Genomic DNA, 16,878 nt, shown 5'->3' with positions numbered 1-16,878 from the left:
TTCCTCTACAAAAGCTCAGCTAGCTCTTCAAGATTACTCTTCTCCTCAGTTGCATTAACTGGATTTGCAGGATTCATTTAGTTTCATGTCAATAGTTTTGATGCTCTGCTACAAAAAAAGAATAATAATAATAATGAAAATGTCTTACTTTTCTCGTTGGATTGCAAGGTAAGGAGAATCAATATTATATTATATTATATTATCAAGAATATGATTTTGAATTAATTGGTTTTATATAACGATATGCAAGCCCCTTTACTAAACACAATAAAAATTCACTAAAAATGAATTGCACCCGCTGACATTCATTTGCACGAGCTGTCTGCGTTGTTTCAGCATTCACTAAAGGAATTATGCAAATTAGGAAATGGTGCAAAGATGCACCAAATTTTTTTATTGGCCTTAATTTAAATATACATGGCTTGGTTAAACTGGACTGTATAGGTTGTTAGTGAAAAAGACATACTGTAGGTGTCCCCTCTGAAATATTTCATGCTAAACATCGTTCTGTTTCTAACACTGAGATATTAGTATGAGTGAGAATCTGTGCGTGCCTTCAAGAGTTGACAGGAAGGAGTCTCTGCGTCTGACCTCAGTATCTCTATAGTCAAGAATTGTTACACAGATTCCTGTAAGACCAGCTAGAGAGGAGCGCAAAAGCATCAACACAACGTCACCCTGCATGAGCTCAGTAGCAATAGGCTAAACTGACACATCGGCACGACAACCTGCCACTACACCACACCAAGTTAAATTGAATGATGAATGGATGCAAAAACACTGGTGATTTAAGCTGCTCTAGGACTTTACAATCTAGAATCACAATCTTTTCCAATAAAAAAATAAAATAAATAAAAAAATCACTCGAAAAAAAAAATGTCAACACAAAGAAACAAAGGCACGTCAAAAGACAATTGGTTGTACAAGCCATGTAATGTAAAATCCTCTCCAAGAGGATGTGTCACATGGATTATGAGTTGGGAAAAGTTGGGAAAGTCACATACTAGTTTTCCCATGACCCCAGACCGAACTGAGCTTGTTCCTCTAGGGACACAGCACTGGGAGAGGGAGACCTCTCATTTCTGTACATGAGACACCCTGATACTCAACACACCCCACATCTCAAACCCTAACCAACATGGCATTAATGGAAAAAATGACGGTTCTAGCTGCAATGACCCCAAAAAGTATTTGGACACTTTCAGTAAGTCACACTTTAAAACATATGAATGTCATTGCATTAGATAATCTATCATATCAAAATTTATAACATATATATTTCCAGATATTTGCATTTATTTCTCAAGGTGAGTTTTAGTGGATTTATACAATCCTGTCAGGTTCACAAAGGGGCAGTTCATCACATGAAAGTTCCCAAATAAAATTTTGTCTCAGTTCACACAAAAGTATTTTCATCAAGGCATTTTACCTTTGAACCATCACTATTAGCTAAAATAAGAGTCCATAATCACTCTTTCTCTAATGAAAAAGACTGTTTTAACTTGTGAACAGTGTTTTATTAGTGCAGATTCTCTCCTGATTCAGAGGAGATCGCTTTCTGAATGAAGAAAGAAAGATTAGTGATGGAGGATGCATATTTTAGCTAGAAGCATGGTTTTATGTTACAATTAGGGCTGGATAAAAATATTTGATTATTCAAATATTTGTTCGGTGGTTTGGCATTCGATTTTTAATTTTGAGATTCTAATAATTTTTTTTTTTTTTTTTTTTGAGTGAACGTCATGATTCAGTTCATCTGGAAAAGAAGATGGGATCACTTTAAATTGAGTGAGGACAAAACAAAGGCAGTGTCCCATATGTGCAATTTGAAACTGGCCTACCACAACAGCACATCGAGTTTGAAAAATCACCTGTAATTTCTGTAAGTAGTAATATATTGTTGGTGTAAAAAAAACAAGCTGCTTTTATCCGCCGCATGTTAATCAGTAATTTTACATGATACAAATGTGCACTTAACTTTCATGGAAAATACTTGCAAATTCGGCAGCCATGAAAAAAAACATACAGTAGCCCAGGCTAATAATAATAATTTTGATATTGTTCTTAACAGACCTGTGTGTTTTGTATCACTAGTGCAGTGTCCGTTCTCGGAGCATATAAACCCTGTCTGCATGAGGCGCACCGCTTCTGGCTCGCCTTTCTCTAGTTTATTAATTCTGTATTTTTTCGCGTGTCCATATTGCACCAAAATGCGACACTGCACTCCCTTGGGTCCACAGCAACACAACCGCCACAGGTGAAGTCATTGGATGGATGGTTCTCGACATAATATAAATGCAAACAGAAACAGATACACAGAGATTCCTGCCTTTATTAGAGAGAATAATATGTTCAGCCCCCTCCTTTCGAAGCTTCGAATATTCAGTGTTGATTACTACCGAAGCTTCGAAGCTCGAAAAATGGTATTCAGACCAACCCTAGTTACAATGCCTTAATTATGGATTTGTTTTTTACAAACACATAGCTTTTCACTTCACAAGACATTACTGGAGTTGTGTTGACTACTTGTAGATTATTGTGATTTTTATAAGCTTTTTGATTCATTGGTGTTCTAATAAAGACATCTTTTTTTTTTTATACGTATGGGACACTGTAAATCTGTCAACACAAAGTTTTCAGTTGCATTCTAGAGCAGCAGTGTTATGTTAAAGTTGTTGCAAAGTTCTTCTAAATATAAAAACAGAGCAAACAAAACCGGGCATGAAATTGCTTTGTTTTTACCAGTGTCACCAAACGGCCAACAAGGGCTTTTACCCAAAGCCATGCTTTGACTTGTACAAGCTACCAGAGCAATGCAGGATTACAGGAACTTATGATGTTCTTCTGAATTTATTTTATCCCTGCCACCTGGGCTTAACACAGAAACCCTACAATGGTATTTTACTGCGCTATTTCATTCCAATGGGTTTAGTAAATCCTTGGTTTGCACTTTAAATGTCTGAACTGCAGCTCAAGATTTCACATTCGGTTCAAACTTTTTAACTGATCAAGTTCTCTCAATAAAAATTAAAAAAAATAATTTACTCAAGGAAATACCCGCTGTTAATCCATTTTATATTCTTTTTTGTTCCCTCTTTTCTAGGCACTGCAGAGAAGAGGACGAACCTGCAAAATGTGTCGCATGTGTATGCATGCATAAGAAAACAAAGATCATTAATCTCAGAACCCTCATAAGTCATATCTGTTACTTACAACTGCTAAAGTATTGCTACGTCACTTAGTTCCAAACGATATCAATTGTTTGTACTTTACATACAGAATAATTAAAGGAAAATGACCTTATTGCTTTGGAAAGCATGTCAAATGACTCCATGAGCAGATGACCACACCCAAGTGAAACTAGTCTACTCATGAAGTGTTTAGATAACAGTGTTTTATAAGGGCATGTGACTTAAGGGACATCATGTAGAATTATTAAACATGTGTTATTAAGGTATTATATTGTGTTTTTTTTTTTTTTTATATTCTTCCGCTTGATTTGTTTCCTACCATTTGGTAAACTATAACCTACATTCCAGTTCACTTTTATCAATAATTATCTAATTATCATATTATGTCTTTTCTTATTCTTGTAGACTGTAAACAACAAACAAAAGACATATGAAATATTATTGTTTATATAACATGTATATAACATGTATACACACACACACAATTAACTATTTTAGAACACGTTTAAATATGTAAAGTATTACTCAGTACTGTTGGCTTGTATTTTTTTTATTTTTAGCGTTTGACTGTAAAAACAGTCTGAATGAAGCGCTCAAGTAGGCTATACCTATTCATATCTATCCATTATGTAAACACATGGAGTGTTTACATTCCCAGCACACAGTAATAGTTCATGTAGTGGTGTAGAAACAGCCTACCTGGGATACAGCACAGAAATGATAAGAATGCCAGGCAGGTGTGAAGTTTCGCGGAAGTTAGCGTCTCCATGGCTCAGCATGTGAAGAGTGTCCGCTCTGCGCGCGCTCGTCAGTATTAACACTGCGCGTGAAGTAGATAACGGTTATCTACAAACAAATCAAAGCGCTAAGGCTCTTTCAAGTGTCCTAAAACTTTGTGCTCTCCTCAAAACAAGCGATGTTCACCGTGGGAAGACTGACGCTACATTCAAAGCTGGAAATCATCTTTGACTCCTCAGAATTCAGTGGCATGAGACTGAACAAGTGTGCGTTTGTTTCTCGGCGAATATCCCGGACGATTCTCACAGCGCTGGAGTTTCTCGACGCACTCCACAGACAGCGAGAGTGGGGTGAACACTAGCGGTACTTCAGTCCGTGTGTAATGACTGCTCGAGGAGCTGTTGCACCTGCACTCGCGCGGAACGCCCCCTGCGCGCACCGACACGTCATCACTCCAGTTCCAGGTGAACTCCGCGTGAGAACGTACGAGCTGCTGAACGCTTATTAAATCTACAGTGATTAAAGCAAAGATGTCGATTTGATATAAATTAAATTAATATGAATTCATATCCACTTTAATTACTAAAACATAGGCAGTGTGGAATTTGGATAGATAGATAGATAGATAGATAGATAGATAGATAGATAGATAGATAGATAGATAGATAGATAGATAGATAGATAGATAGATAGATAGATTGATAGGTAAATTGATAGACTGATATTTTGACAAATATAAATTTTTACAAATAACTAGTAAGTTTATGATCATAGGCATAAACTTGTATAATAGGTCACACTTTATTACTTTCATTACATTTTCCATTTACTATCAAGTCATTATCTAAATGTTATATAATGCTTTTTAGATCAGTAGTTCATGTACATGCTTATGGTTAATATATGACCATGACTGCAGTCAGAGGTTTCATTTAACTTTTTAAAAGACCAAAGACCAATAAAAATACAGTCAGGCTGCTCTTGTGCTTTTCAGTTAGATGGGACAACAGCGTGTAGTTCCTTTTATCTCTTGAAATGATAATGCAACAGGACAGGGAGTGGGGCTTGTCGAGGCAGTACAGTGGTCTCAGCCCTCGGAGGTGAATACCTCCTCACTCCTGTTTCTTTAGGATGGCATGTTGCTATGGAAACAGGGCTGAGGTGGATGCAGTCGGACTGCTGGATTATTAGGGGCAGATGAGCTCAGTTCTGTGATTACACCCTGGGCTACTCGGACACGATCATGTGGTTTTGCAGTCAAAGCTAATATCTTAAATGCACTCGAGCACCTTGGGCAAACTGCATCCACAAAAAAATTCAAAGGACAGGGTGAGCTTGGGTGTTTTAGCTGCAACAGTACACTCCTTGACACAGAAGGTCTTTTTTACTTTTTAAACCACTATAAAAATGACACAACAGATCAAAAAACACGCTCTGGAGGCCATTCCCAAGGCACAACTGACCAATTCAGAGCTGTAAAATCAACGAGCAAAGGTCAGTCACTCAGATACACAAGAGAACACATTCAGAGCCACAATCATCTCACAGCTCCCAGACGAGCAAACAGAAAAGATAATGACGTGAACATGACCTGCAGAGTAATTTAGGTCCATCATTTATGATCACACACAGCTCAATCATAAAAAACCAGGAGATAAGAATGAGACACAGTGAAGGTTCAGCCTTTTTTATTACCTTTCTTATTTAATTCCCCTTGTTGTTGTTTAAAGTTATATAGAAGACAGAGTGGTAAGCTATTTTAATTAATTTAATTTAATTTGATTTAATTATGTATTAATTAAATTTTATAATGTAAATCACAATTATAATTTATAATGTGTTATAAATGTACAATAATAATAATTATAATGTGTTATAAATGTACAATAAAACAATAATAATTATATATATATATATATATATATATATATATATATATATGTGTGTGTGTGTGTGTGTCTTTCTGTGTATATATGTATGTATGTATTTATATATATATATATATATATATATATATATATATATATATATATATATATATATATATATATATATAATCAAAATAAATAGATTTAAAATTGAGAAAAATAATATAATAATTCAATATTGGCAAATATATATTTTTAAAAACAAATTATTATATTGTCGTACACACAAAATAATAACTAGAATAATAAAATAATAATTATAACAACTTAATCGTAAATATGTTTCTGTCTGATTGAAACATTAGTGGTTTAATGGTATTAAAGTATTAAAAAGTATTATGTTCTTATAGATGCATTTTCTGTATTCATACGGACACATGTAATATTAGAGCTTTTAGAAAAAGCTAAATAAAGATAAGGAGCACTTATCATGTTCAATAATAATAAGTGTTCTATATTTTAGTCACCATCCACCATTTTTAATCCAGAGATCTCAATCAATAAAGCAAATAATAAATGTTTGGGGTTAGAAAAAGTGTAGCAGCCTCCACTGGGAGTGTTTTTTTCCTGGCCGAGAGAGATACTCATCTCATATGACAGGCTAAGCAAGGAAATTAGACTTTGTGTTTGAATTATTGATTCTCTTAGCGCCAGCACCCAGCTACCTTTGCAACACCACAAAAGAAGTTTAATACACAAGCAGTGTTACAAAGAGAACGTGCACTGTGTGTTAAATAAAACACTACACAGTCTTCTGATTTGGGGCATAATTCACGGCACCAGGGTCAAATTGAACTAAAGTATTGCATGTTTTAAGAATTACAAAATGCACTTTACTTCACTTGTATGACATATACTTTCACATGCACTACTTAGGCCTATATTTAGTAATCTAATACATGGTTTATTATTCTTGAATGTGACATTATTGGACACATCTTTCAGCCTCTCACAGATATTTACTGCCACCTGCTGGTCATATAGCCGCCCATCTGTGTCTCTGAAGGTATATTTAAGACCTTTTCAAGACCAGGTTAAGAAAATGCAAGGAATAAATGGAAAGGAGCACAACACTTCATTACAATCTTTAAATTTAAATGTCTTGTAAATGTCGTGTTGTTTTAACATCACTTCAAAGTAAAAAAAAATAATAATAATCCAACAGATCTCTATTTCATTTAACAGTCGTTCAAAAATAAAATAATAAGTTAATTATTGCTTGAATACCTAACTTTGGAAATAACATTTTATACCATCTGATCACTGTGCAAAAAAGTGTTCTTCGTCACTATTTTATATCTTGTTTAACAGTGAAAATGTCTGAAGTTTATTAAATCAAGATGCAGTTATAGAGGAACAGAATGACATGGAATAAAAGTTCTTGTTTTATGCTTGATTTATTTTGAAAAGTTAGGTGAATTGATGATTAAAACAAGAACAAATATCCAATAAGTTTAGAAAAATCTACTTAATTCAAGGGAAAACAAGTTTTCATACCACACTGACAGATGTTTATTCTTGTTTCAACTTAATTTTGTTAAATTTCTCTGAAAACAAGACTTCATATTCTTATAGTTCAATGTAGGCCTATCTTAATTTTACATTTGACATGCCATGACTTAATGTGTATATAAGGGACTTCAAGAAACTTTTAATTATAATATTTTAATACCGAAAGGTCTGGATAAATAAAAACCTAAAACGCATGAATTTAAAATCAGAAAGTGAATGAACAGCACGTCATTTCATCGATTTATTTTTTGTCCTTCCAAACATGTAAACAAGACTGTGACCTGGAAACAATCATACATAAAGACACTGTGTGAACTCACAAATAAAAACCAAACATTGATAAACGCTTTATGAAAAACATTCTTTGAATGCTATAAATGGAAATGCTGGAATGCTTGACAATATCAATATATACTCTTAAATATATATATTTAAACTTCTATATAGATAGACTTTATACTTAGATTAATTAAGAGTTCTCCTTAAGGATTTTTTCCCCCCCTCAAACAGTTCCTGCGTTTGGATCTCGAGAGGTTTAAATAAAGGCAGCTTGCTCCCGTTTACGCTCCCTGATAGAGACAATTACTGCAAAGGAGACTACATGACCCCTTTTGGAACACACTGTGCCTGACATACCACATATATACTTTAAGTTCAAGTTTACATTTCAAAATCCTGGCTTTAAATACCGTATTTTTCGGACTATAAGTCGCACCTGAGTATAAGTCGCATCAGTCCAAAAATACGTCATGATGAGGAAAAAAACATATGCATTGGACTATAAGTCGCATTTATTTAGAACCAAGAACCAAGAGAAAACATTACCGTCTCCAGCCGCGAGAGGGCGCTCTATGCTGCTTAGTGTAGACTACAGGAGCACTGAGCAGCATAAGAGCGCCCTCTCGCGGCTGGAGACGGTAATGTTTTCTATTGGTTCATTTCTCTTGGTTCATTTCTCTCGGTTTATGTCAAATTAATTTTGATAAATAAGTCGCACCTGATTATAAGTCACAGGACCAGCCAAACTATGAAAAAAAGTGCGACTTATAGTCCGGAAAATACGGTAGATTCATTGGCAAATGTAATTGGCTACAGTGCATCCTTCTTGTTAAACTTTAACGAATAACCGATCGCAGTCTCTAAACATTCCACTAAAGACCCGGCGGAGAGAAAGTCCAGCTCCACCTCAATGAACTTAATGTAAATGTGTAATCCAGAGAGGATGCCCTCCTTGGTCTGGCCGGTGCAGTTGTCCTGCAGGAACCTGGTTACAGCCGAAGGCTCCCCTCGGGTGTAGTGTTTGCCTGAAGTCTGAAAGTGCTGGAAGAGACACTGCTGTAGCGTCCTTTCCTCTGCAATGCCGAGGTAACTGTAAGTGACTTTGGCTGATGGCCTCTTGTCCTTCTCCAAATTCTCACAATGGTCCGTCTCCTCTTCTTCCTGTGAGGGGGAAGACTTGTCCTCTGTGCTAGGCGAAGAATTGGATCCACTCATCTCCTCATAGCCTATTGCATACAGGCCATATGTTTTTGGGATGCCCCCTGGGAGAAGGTACTGGGAGCCGTTGCTGCACCCTGCCGCCCTCGTCTGTGCGATCGGGATCCACTCCACTTCCATGTGGAGCTCCAAACAGCGAGCTTCACTAATAGTGATGTCTAGGAATTTATAATACACATTTTTCCAGTTCATCTTCTGCACCTTGGTCATGATAACCCTGCCCTCGGCCTTCTCAGGGTTGAAGTATTCCCGCAGTCGTTTTCCCAGGGGAACCTGTGAGCTGATTTCTGCGTAGTGGTAGCGGATCTCCTCTCGCCACCGCGTGTTGTAGCCCACTCCGAAGATGGCCAGCTTATTGGACAGGTGGAGACGGGAGAAGTCAGTCCACGTCTGGAAGTGCTCCCATTTGACCTCCACTGATTCCAGGATACGCATCACATTCTGCATCACTTCCTGGCGTCTAAAGAGAGCATGAGGAAATGAGGACATGGGTGGAAATTGTGTTTAAATAAATGGATAGGGAAAAAGGACATGGGTTCAAACTTACTGAGCGTGCTCAGATGGCTCCAGTCGTATCTGAAGAACTCTGGTTTTTGGAAGCTGGCTGTCCTCTGTGAAAGATAAGATTGTATTTTATGAGATATTTAAAATTATGCACATAGCATTAGACTTTGAGTTGGGGCTGAATTTTCATAGACTGGGGATGATAAATAGGGCCACAGTGAAAATGATGAATCTTTAAAAAAAAAAAATGTGTACATATATATATATATATATATATATATATATATATATATATATATATATATATATATATATATATATATATACACACATTAATTTTAATAATCAGTACATAGTATTGATATATGTTTGTAAGTTTAAAAAACAAATGTATTCTCTTATGCTGCATTAATTTGATCAAAAATACAGTTATATTGGGTTACCTGATATATATACATATATATATGGTTTCCACAAAAATATCAGGTAACAACTACTTTTAACATTGTTAAAAGTAGTTCAAAAGAAATATATATATATATATATATATATAAATATATATATATATAATGATTTCTTTTTTTCAGGATTTGATGAATATAAAAGGTCTTTTTTTATTTATAGTTCTTGTTAAAATTTAAAAGCCTACACTGTCACTTGTGTATTTACTGAATAAATGTAACTTGTACAGTAGTGTAATAAGTATATACTGTAACTAAATATGTGTCATTAAATTATCAGTAAATCTGTGAACCGTTATATGGATATCTGTGGTAGCACATTTTGAGCAGCACTGATGAGGTATGAATCTAAAATCTTTCAGATGCTTGCCCAGATTTTGCACCACCAGTCTACAAGCTCCCCTTTTTAAATGAGGAGGTTACAACAATAGTGACTTTTAACTCATTTACACTGCAGAGAGAGATTTTAGCAATCACCTGTTTCTAGGTCTCCCTCATTGAAGGCAGCAGAAAGGTCCTGATTACACCAGTCTTCCTGAGAGTAGTCCTCCATAGTGCTTCCGTCTGACTCCATCTCCTGGTAGAGCCCGCTGCTGTTGATCAGCACAGGCTGACAGCTTTGAGAGTCCCAGCCGCCCTGCCCGAACACTTTCTCCAGCTGCTCGAAGGAGTAACTGCTCTTCCTCTTCCCAATGCCATGTTCCTTTACCCGGCTATAACAACGTCTCAGCGTCTGCAGATGATGGTCATGTTTATAAAAACAGCAACACATGCACTCCATATTTGAATCAGTTAAGACAGAAATGGACATCACAAATAATAATAATAATAAAAAAATGTTTTCCCTGTACTTCCAGCACTTATTGTTAAAAACAGACACTCAACTTTTTTGTTTTCATATATTTTCATATATGAAATAGCATTGTTTCTATAAATGTACACTAAAAATATATTCAAACATCCTACAAATTTGACATTTGACAAATTTGACATACTATGTATGTAGCATGGAGGTATGCAAATTCAGACATAGTGAAAGCAGTGTGAAGGGTGGGTGGTGTAGTGCAGAAGTTAAAAGATCTGGGTTAGTAATCAAAAGGGTGTAGGTTCGAACCCTGAGATAAGAGTTATCATATACAAGAGTTACAATAATATATAATATATGACTGTTGTCGATAGCGTAAGTGATTTCACAGGTAAATGCTGAAGTAAATACATTAATAAGTAAATGCTTCATATATAAAATCAGAAAAATTAAATAATCATAAAATAGTTTTACTTATACAAATAATATAAATAATAATATAAGTAAAATGCTTGAATATGAATTAGATGGTAGCTGTGTATGTATATTATTTCATTGTCATTCAGTGTAACATGTCTAAAAATGAAACAACATCATTCTGACCTGAATGCATATGTGTGACCTGAATGTATGTATGTATGTGTGTGTATATATATATATATATATATATATATATATATATATATATATATATAGCCTTTTGTTTGGATTTCGCCATTTTACCAAAACCTCTGTGGAGGTCTACCATAAACTGATCATAACCGACAGTCATGCTTGAGACAAGACAGATCCATGCTTTGTGTTTTGATTTTGACAGCTTCACCAAAGCTCTGTGTAAACTGCCGACTAAACATGACAACAAGCCTCTGAGAATAAGTGAGTGACAGCCATTGGTTTGAATGTTTTATCTACCTTCATCCTCTCTCGACACTGGGATGGGGTCCGTTCGTAACCCAGCTCTGACAGCGCTCTGGACACCCGCTCGTACATCGCGGGTCCCGGCGCCTTGCCAGAAAACACCGTCCCGGCCACCTCCAGCTGCTGCATCCGCGCCTCCGCCAGCCGCTCGTTGCCCCACACGGCGATCAGCGCGTTTGTTTCAGACGGCGTCCATGACATGCCTCGGCAAGCGGTGAAGCTGTTAGAGGCAGAGGCCGATCCACTCCGGCCTGCGCCCCCAGACAGCGAAACCCCGACGTTCAGAGGAGAGAATCTGTTAGGGGTGGAGGGGTTGGAATGGTATTGGTTGCTGTCACTCAGATCCTCGGATTCCGGGGAAGGAACCTCAGTTTTGGGAATCTTCAGCGGCACCGATAGATCAGGAGAACGATCGGCGTTACTGGGGGCCGCCATCTTGCCTCTGTTGCTAAGGGGAGGGGGCAGAGAAGAGTGCGCGCGCTCACTCCAAGCGCGATTGACAGCATCATTTTTGCACCCAATATTATGCTACATATTAAAAATAATTGTTATAAATAATAACACTATATTAAAAAGTATATATTATGGGCGATAATTATGTAAAAAGCAATGTTTCACTTTTGAATAATTTAATACATTTAAATATAATAATACAAATATTTTCTTATGTAAAATATTAAAAAATGTATATATTTTATAATGAATGAAATTATATTAAATATTATAATTATTATGCAAAAAGTGAAAGCCTATAGTCAAGGGAAAAATCAGGATTAAAACTTACTCGTAAAGTAAGATCTGGGGGATCAAACATTTCGTCAGCAAAGTGAATCGCGCACGTGACTGGACAGAAAGTGAAGCTTCGTTTCAAGTCTCGCTTCGTTTGACATTGGTCGCGTGATTTCTATGTTAACAAGACAAGCTTCGAATCGAGGCTTCATTTGTCACAACTCTTTATTCTCGACACATACAAGCTCCGAAGCCTCCGTTCAAATCTCTCATCACTAGTGCGGAGTGAAAGCCGATTTGTCATCTACAAAAGGTTTTGAAAGTCGAAGAGTCGGTGTTTACTACTGCAAACAAAAGCAACGCCGTGAGAATTCACCTGCTGTTTGAAGCATGTTTCTGAATATAAGACCTGAGTTTGTGAGTGTGACTCGACCCGTAATCGCTAGCCTCGTGTTTCTTTCACTCGTTAGCGGGAAATGTAAATCCTGAACTGGAGTGAAATGGCGAGGGATCACAGATTGTTTTGAGAAAATAACGAAACTCAGTTGGTCGGCTTTCAAAACGAAGTTTCAGACAGGATTTAATCTGTACCTTGCTTGGCGGCCTAAGAAATGTAAGTTTACCAATATAAATATACTACAAACAGATTTGTACAACTACATATAAACAGTATCACTTCCAAAAATCAAAACGGTTGTCATGTGAAAGTTAAATATTATGTAAATATATATATATATATATATATATATATATATATATATATATATATATATATATATATATATATATATATGATAGTTCAGTTACCCATTTAAGTCCAGGTTCAGAAAGTAAAAGTCCTCAGTATTTTGTTCCAGTCACCTGGATATGCTAATTAGCAAAGATTTTTTTTAGATCGGAGGTAGAACTGATGAATGGAATGGAGTGAGTTGATGAGTGGAATAAACCTAGCAGGACGTTTTTCTTTCTGACCCCTGGAGATTCCACCTCTGTCTCGTGTATTTTATACAAATAAGTATGTATGTAAACATGATCTAATATGACATTATTAGTAATATTTTATTAAAATATTAAAATCAATTAACCTTTTTCTAGATGGTCATTTACTCTGCCATACAAGTACGTTAGGCGTATTTTCCACCACAGCTACAAGGGAAAGTACCATTGCTGACCACTAGGCGGGGTTGCTCTTCCTCGTTACATTCTGCCTTGTGTCAGAGTTTGTTAATGTGGCTGGCAACAGAACAGATTTGGAACACTTTACTTGTGTACACGTGTTCTGTCCACAAGAAATACAACTAAATGCTTAATCGTGGTCAAATTAAAATTCTGTCTGTGTTTCTTTAAAAGTAATGGATATAATCATGCCCCTTTCTTGCCCTGTTATTTTACAGACACATTGTTTCTTTAATGTTCGCATAAAAATAACAGCTTTACAATATGTTTTTCTTCTTTTATGAAGTATAACACAGGATGTCATAGACTGAACCAGTTTTGATGATTTAGTCTGCTGTCTGGCTGCCACAAATGTACATTGAAGAAGAATTTGTTTATGTTCATAGCAGCTTGGATCATCTGCATGAATCATGTATTTGGTTGCACTTTATTTTACAGTACGTGTACTAACATGTACTTATAGTGTACTTACAGTGTATTTATCTAAGAAAGTTCTGGTAATACAAGGTAACTACATGGGGTAGGGTTAGGTTTAGGGGTAGGTTCAGGGTTAGTACCTAGTTATTACATAGTTATTGTTATAATTATAATAAGTACATAGTATGTACATGAGGAACAGGACTGTAAAATAAAGTGCTACCATGTATTTTATAGTAATGTTGTTGATTTAATAATGCTGTCGAATTATATTTGTGTTGGAAAACAAAAAAATCTTGTCATTCTATAGGGAATCCAGATTAACTGAGCTGCAGCTTCACAGCTGTTCACATGATTTAACAGAGAATCTATTTCAGGTCAAAGGTTATGGCCCGTCCTAAGAATAGTGAACCGTCCAGATAAAATTTCCTGTCTATATCTGGGTGTTTTCTGACAGCTTCATTGTGTTCGAGGTCTGCTAAAGGTTAGATGTACTGTGGAGTCAGGAGACAGTATAACCTTTAAAAAAAAACCAAAGATGACAGGCTCCTATGTAATTTATAAAAGTTCCTGTAGGTTAACGCAAAGACTTTCATGAGCTTTTGGTGATGGAACCTGAATCCTAAACTATAGCTGTGCACATGCTGATAAACACGTCAATTCGTTTCTCATATAACTTTTATATTACAAAATATAAAAGAATCCTAAGCTAATATTTGCTATTATTTTACAATTTAGGAGCAAACCCATGCTTATGATTCAATTGTGTATGAAGTTAGCCTAAGGTGTTATTTTCTCATCAAGATGCAAGATAAAGAATCCCTCAACCATGATGAATATGAATAATAAAGAGCCACAACCCCCGTATTGTAAAAATTGACTTTGTACTACAACACTGGACATTATATTTGTGAATGCAAATCTAAAATGGGAATCTCTTAGCGTATGCATATTATGCCCCACAGACATGCATTGCCATACCTTTAGCTTAATGAGGGAATGGATGTGTTTGCTCATGATCAGAAGCATGGCCTTCTGATTAGACCCGCTCTAGAGGCATTTCTAAACGCATTGCCGACATTAAGAGGAGCACTTCTTAGTCAGATCACATAGTAACTCACGTCTTCATGAAATCAAGCCAGTACTTTTTTTTTTTTATCATCAGCAAAGTCACGAAAGCCCTTTAAATGGCTGAATGTGAGAGAAATTCTAATGACCCTCCGCAACATTAAGGGGCAGCGAGAAAGCGAAGATAATTACGATTATTATTTCATAATTTAGCATTTTAGCGAAGATGCTGGAAGCATTTAAGTGAATTTGTATCGGAGCGATTGCTTTTAGGATTGGCAAGTCAAAATTCCTTTGCGTTTTATAAAGCTGAAAGTGCTTATTTGCATAATGTCTAATGGGCAGAGATATTTCCGTTTATCCCCTGCAAGCAAAAATACACACATGCATTCACAGTCAATTAGAGCGAATTGTGATTTTTAGCACATTTTGGAGGTGAGGATATTTTGATAAACAACCTCTGCATGACTTTCTGGTTGCCAGGCAGCAATTTTGGATTTTCAGAGTGTCCGCGATGACTGACCCCCTACAGGGTCACAGATGTGTTACTTGTCCAAGATAGTGTCCTCTGCCGGGATTCCTCCTGCGATGCCCTCCCTTGTTTTCACCTCCAAGACATACAAAAACCCAGAGCTCTTACTTGACTTGAGGAGAGTTGTTTCTGGAATGAAATGGGAGATCCGAAGTACAAATTCTGCCAGGGATGCTGATGGAAGATTTGCTGTCTTTTTGTTATGAGTGAGTCGTCGATGATGGGAGCTTTTTACACCCATCTTCAAATTCTGTTTCATCTCATCTCACTCGACTGGCTTTAGATCAGATCATTATCACGGTGGTGTGAATGATCATTAGATTCACTCAGCGGCGCGGCTGATTGCAGCACCTGCAGACTCCAGTTCAGAGAAAAAGCACATTTTGGTTTGGAGGCTTTCATTATGAGGCAGCCTTCTCTCTTTTTTCACCTAAAGCTTCATTAAATCATGCTGAAATACTTAAATATGTGCATTTTTTTTCTTCCATACACTTTGTGTTATACATAATATAAAAAGGAGCTGAATAGTGTTTTCTTTTTGATTCTCCAAACCATATTTGATTCTTGATTCTATGATGGATTTTCAAGAAAGTTGATGAATATTTTTTTATAATGTACAGCTTGTTTAAGAAATAAAGAGAAATGTATAATTGGATTGATTAAATTGATTATAAAGAAAGTATTATTGTTTTCTTTGCAGGATCATGGAATTGCTTAGGAGTCCAAATTGTGATGCCATCTCTGACACTGTAATAGGGTTCAACGAGTCGGTGAGTTGTCATGTTCAAGTTAACATATCCGAAAGAGACTGTTCTTGGTTCAGGCATTCAGAAGTCTTCATTTTCCTACATCCATGACTACCTCTATTTCTCACTGAAATGCTCCCACAGTGCTTTAGTTTTTTTTTTTTTTTCAGCCATTTTCAGCAACAGCCATTGAGCTGGCTGCTTAACATTTAAATACTTGGCCAGTGTTTGCTGTAGCAGTTTACTGCGCGCTTTCAAAACCCTTCCCACCTGTATAGATCGGCTACAGGAAATTTCAAACATAAGTGTGAGGTAAAATGATGTATATGTTTAGGGCCCTATGATTTCCGTTATGCGGAAGACGCGGAATCCAGCCGTAAAAACGGAATTTTCAGTTTAACATGGAATGTCATGGAATTTGTCAACTTTTCAATGAAATAATCAAAAGTAGGCCATTACACTTAAATGAAATCATGATATGGACTAGTATCTGTAAACATTAAGCCAGAAAAGTCGATTTGAATTTGAATCCTGCATGTTCTGTGTGTCTCTGTTAATGAATGGCGCAGAAGCGCGCTTTCGTTTATTAACGTTACAGACATATCGAAGCACATGTGACGCTTGTGGTGCTATCAGCGTCTGTCATCTCACTAAAT

The 16,878-nt window shown here is 36.3% G+C and overlaps 2 protein-coding genes across 2 annotated transcripts in view; both read right to left on the bottom strand.

Annotated features, from left to right (window-relative positions):
• The window catches only part of esama (endothelial cell adhesion molecule a), a 32,822-nt gene extending 28,477 nt beyond the window's left edge, over positions 1-4,345 (bottom strand). The window contains exon 1 of the mRNA XM_052567839.1: positions 3,891-4,345. Coding sequence (XP_052423799.1) covers positions 3,891-3,960 — 70 coding nt within the window. The 5' untranslated portion in view covers positions 3,961-4,345. The remainder of the gene's footprint in view (positions 1-3,890) is intronic.
• Positions 4,346-7,359: 3,014 nt separating this feature from the next.
• Positions 7,360-12,002, bottom strand: LOC127965998 (myb/SANT-like DNA-binding domain-containing protein 2). The gene is made up of 4 exons (XM_052566779.1): positions 11,549-12,002; positions 10,309-10,564; positions 9,414-9,477; positions 7,360-9,326 (listed from the first exon to the last, which is right to left on the bottom strand). The coding sequence occupies exons 1-4, from the start codon at positions 11,987-11,989 to the stop codon at positions 8,459-8,461; spliced, it is 1,629 nt and encodes a 542-aa protein (XP_052422739.1). The 5' UTR covers positions 11,990-12,002; the 3' UTR covers positions 7,360-8,458.
• Between the last annotated feature and the right edge of the window lie 4,876 nt (positions 12,003-16,878).

Source organism: Carassius gibelio, chromosome B10, assembly GCF_023724105.1.
Source record: "Carassius gibelio isolate Cgi1373 ecotype wild population from Czech Republic chromosome B10, carGib1.2-hapl.c, whole genome shotgun sequence".
Lineage (NCBI taxonomy): Eukaryota > Metazoa > Chordata > Actinopteri > Cypriniformes > Cyprinidae > Carassius > Carassius gibelio.
The sequence above is the reverse complement of the archived record's forward strand: the minus strand, read 5'-3'. Positions and strand labels throughout refer to the sequence as shown.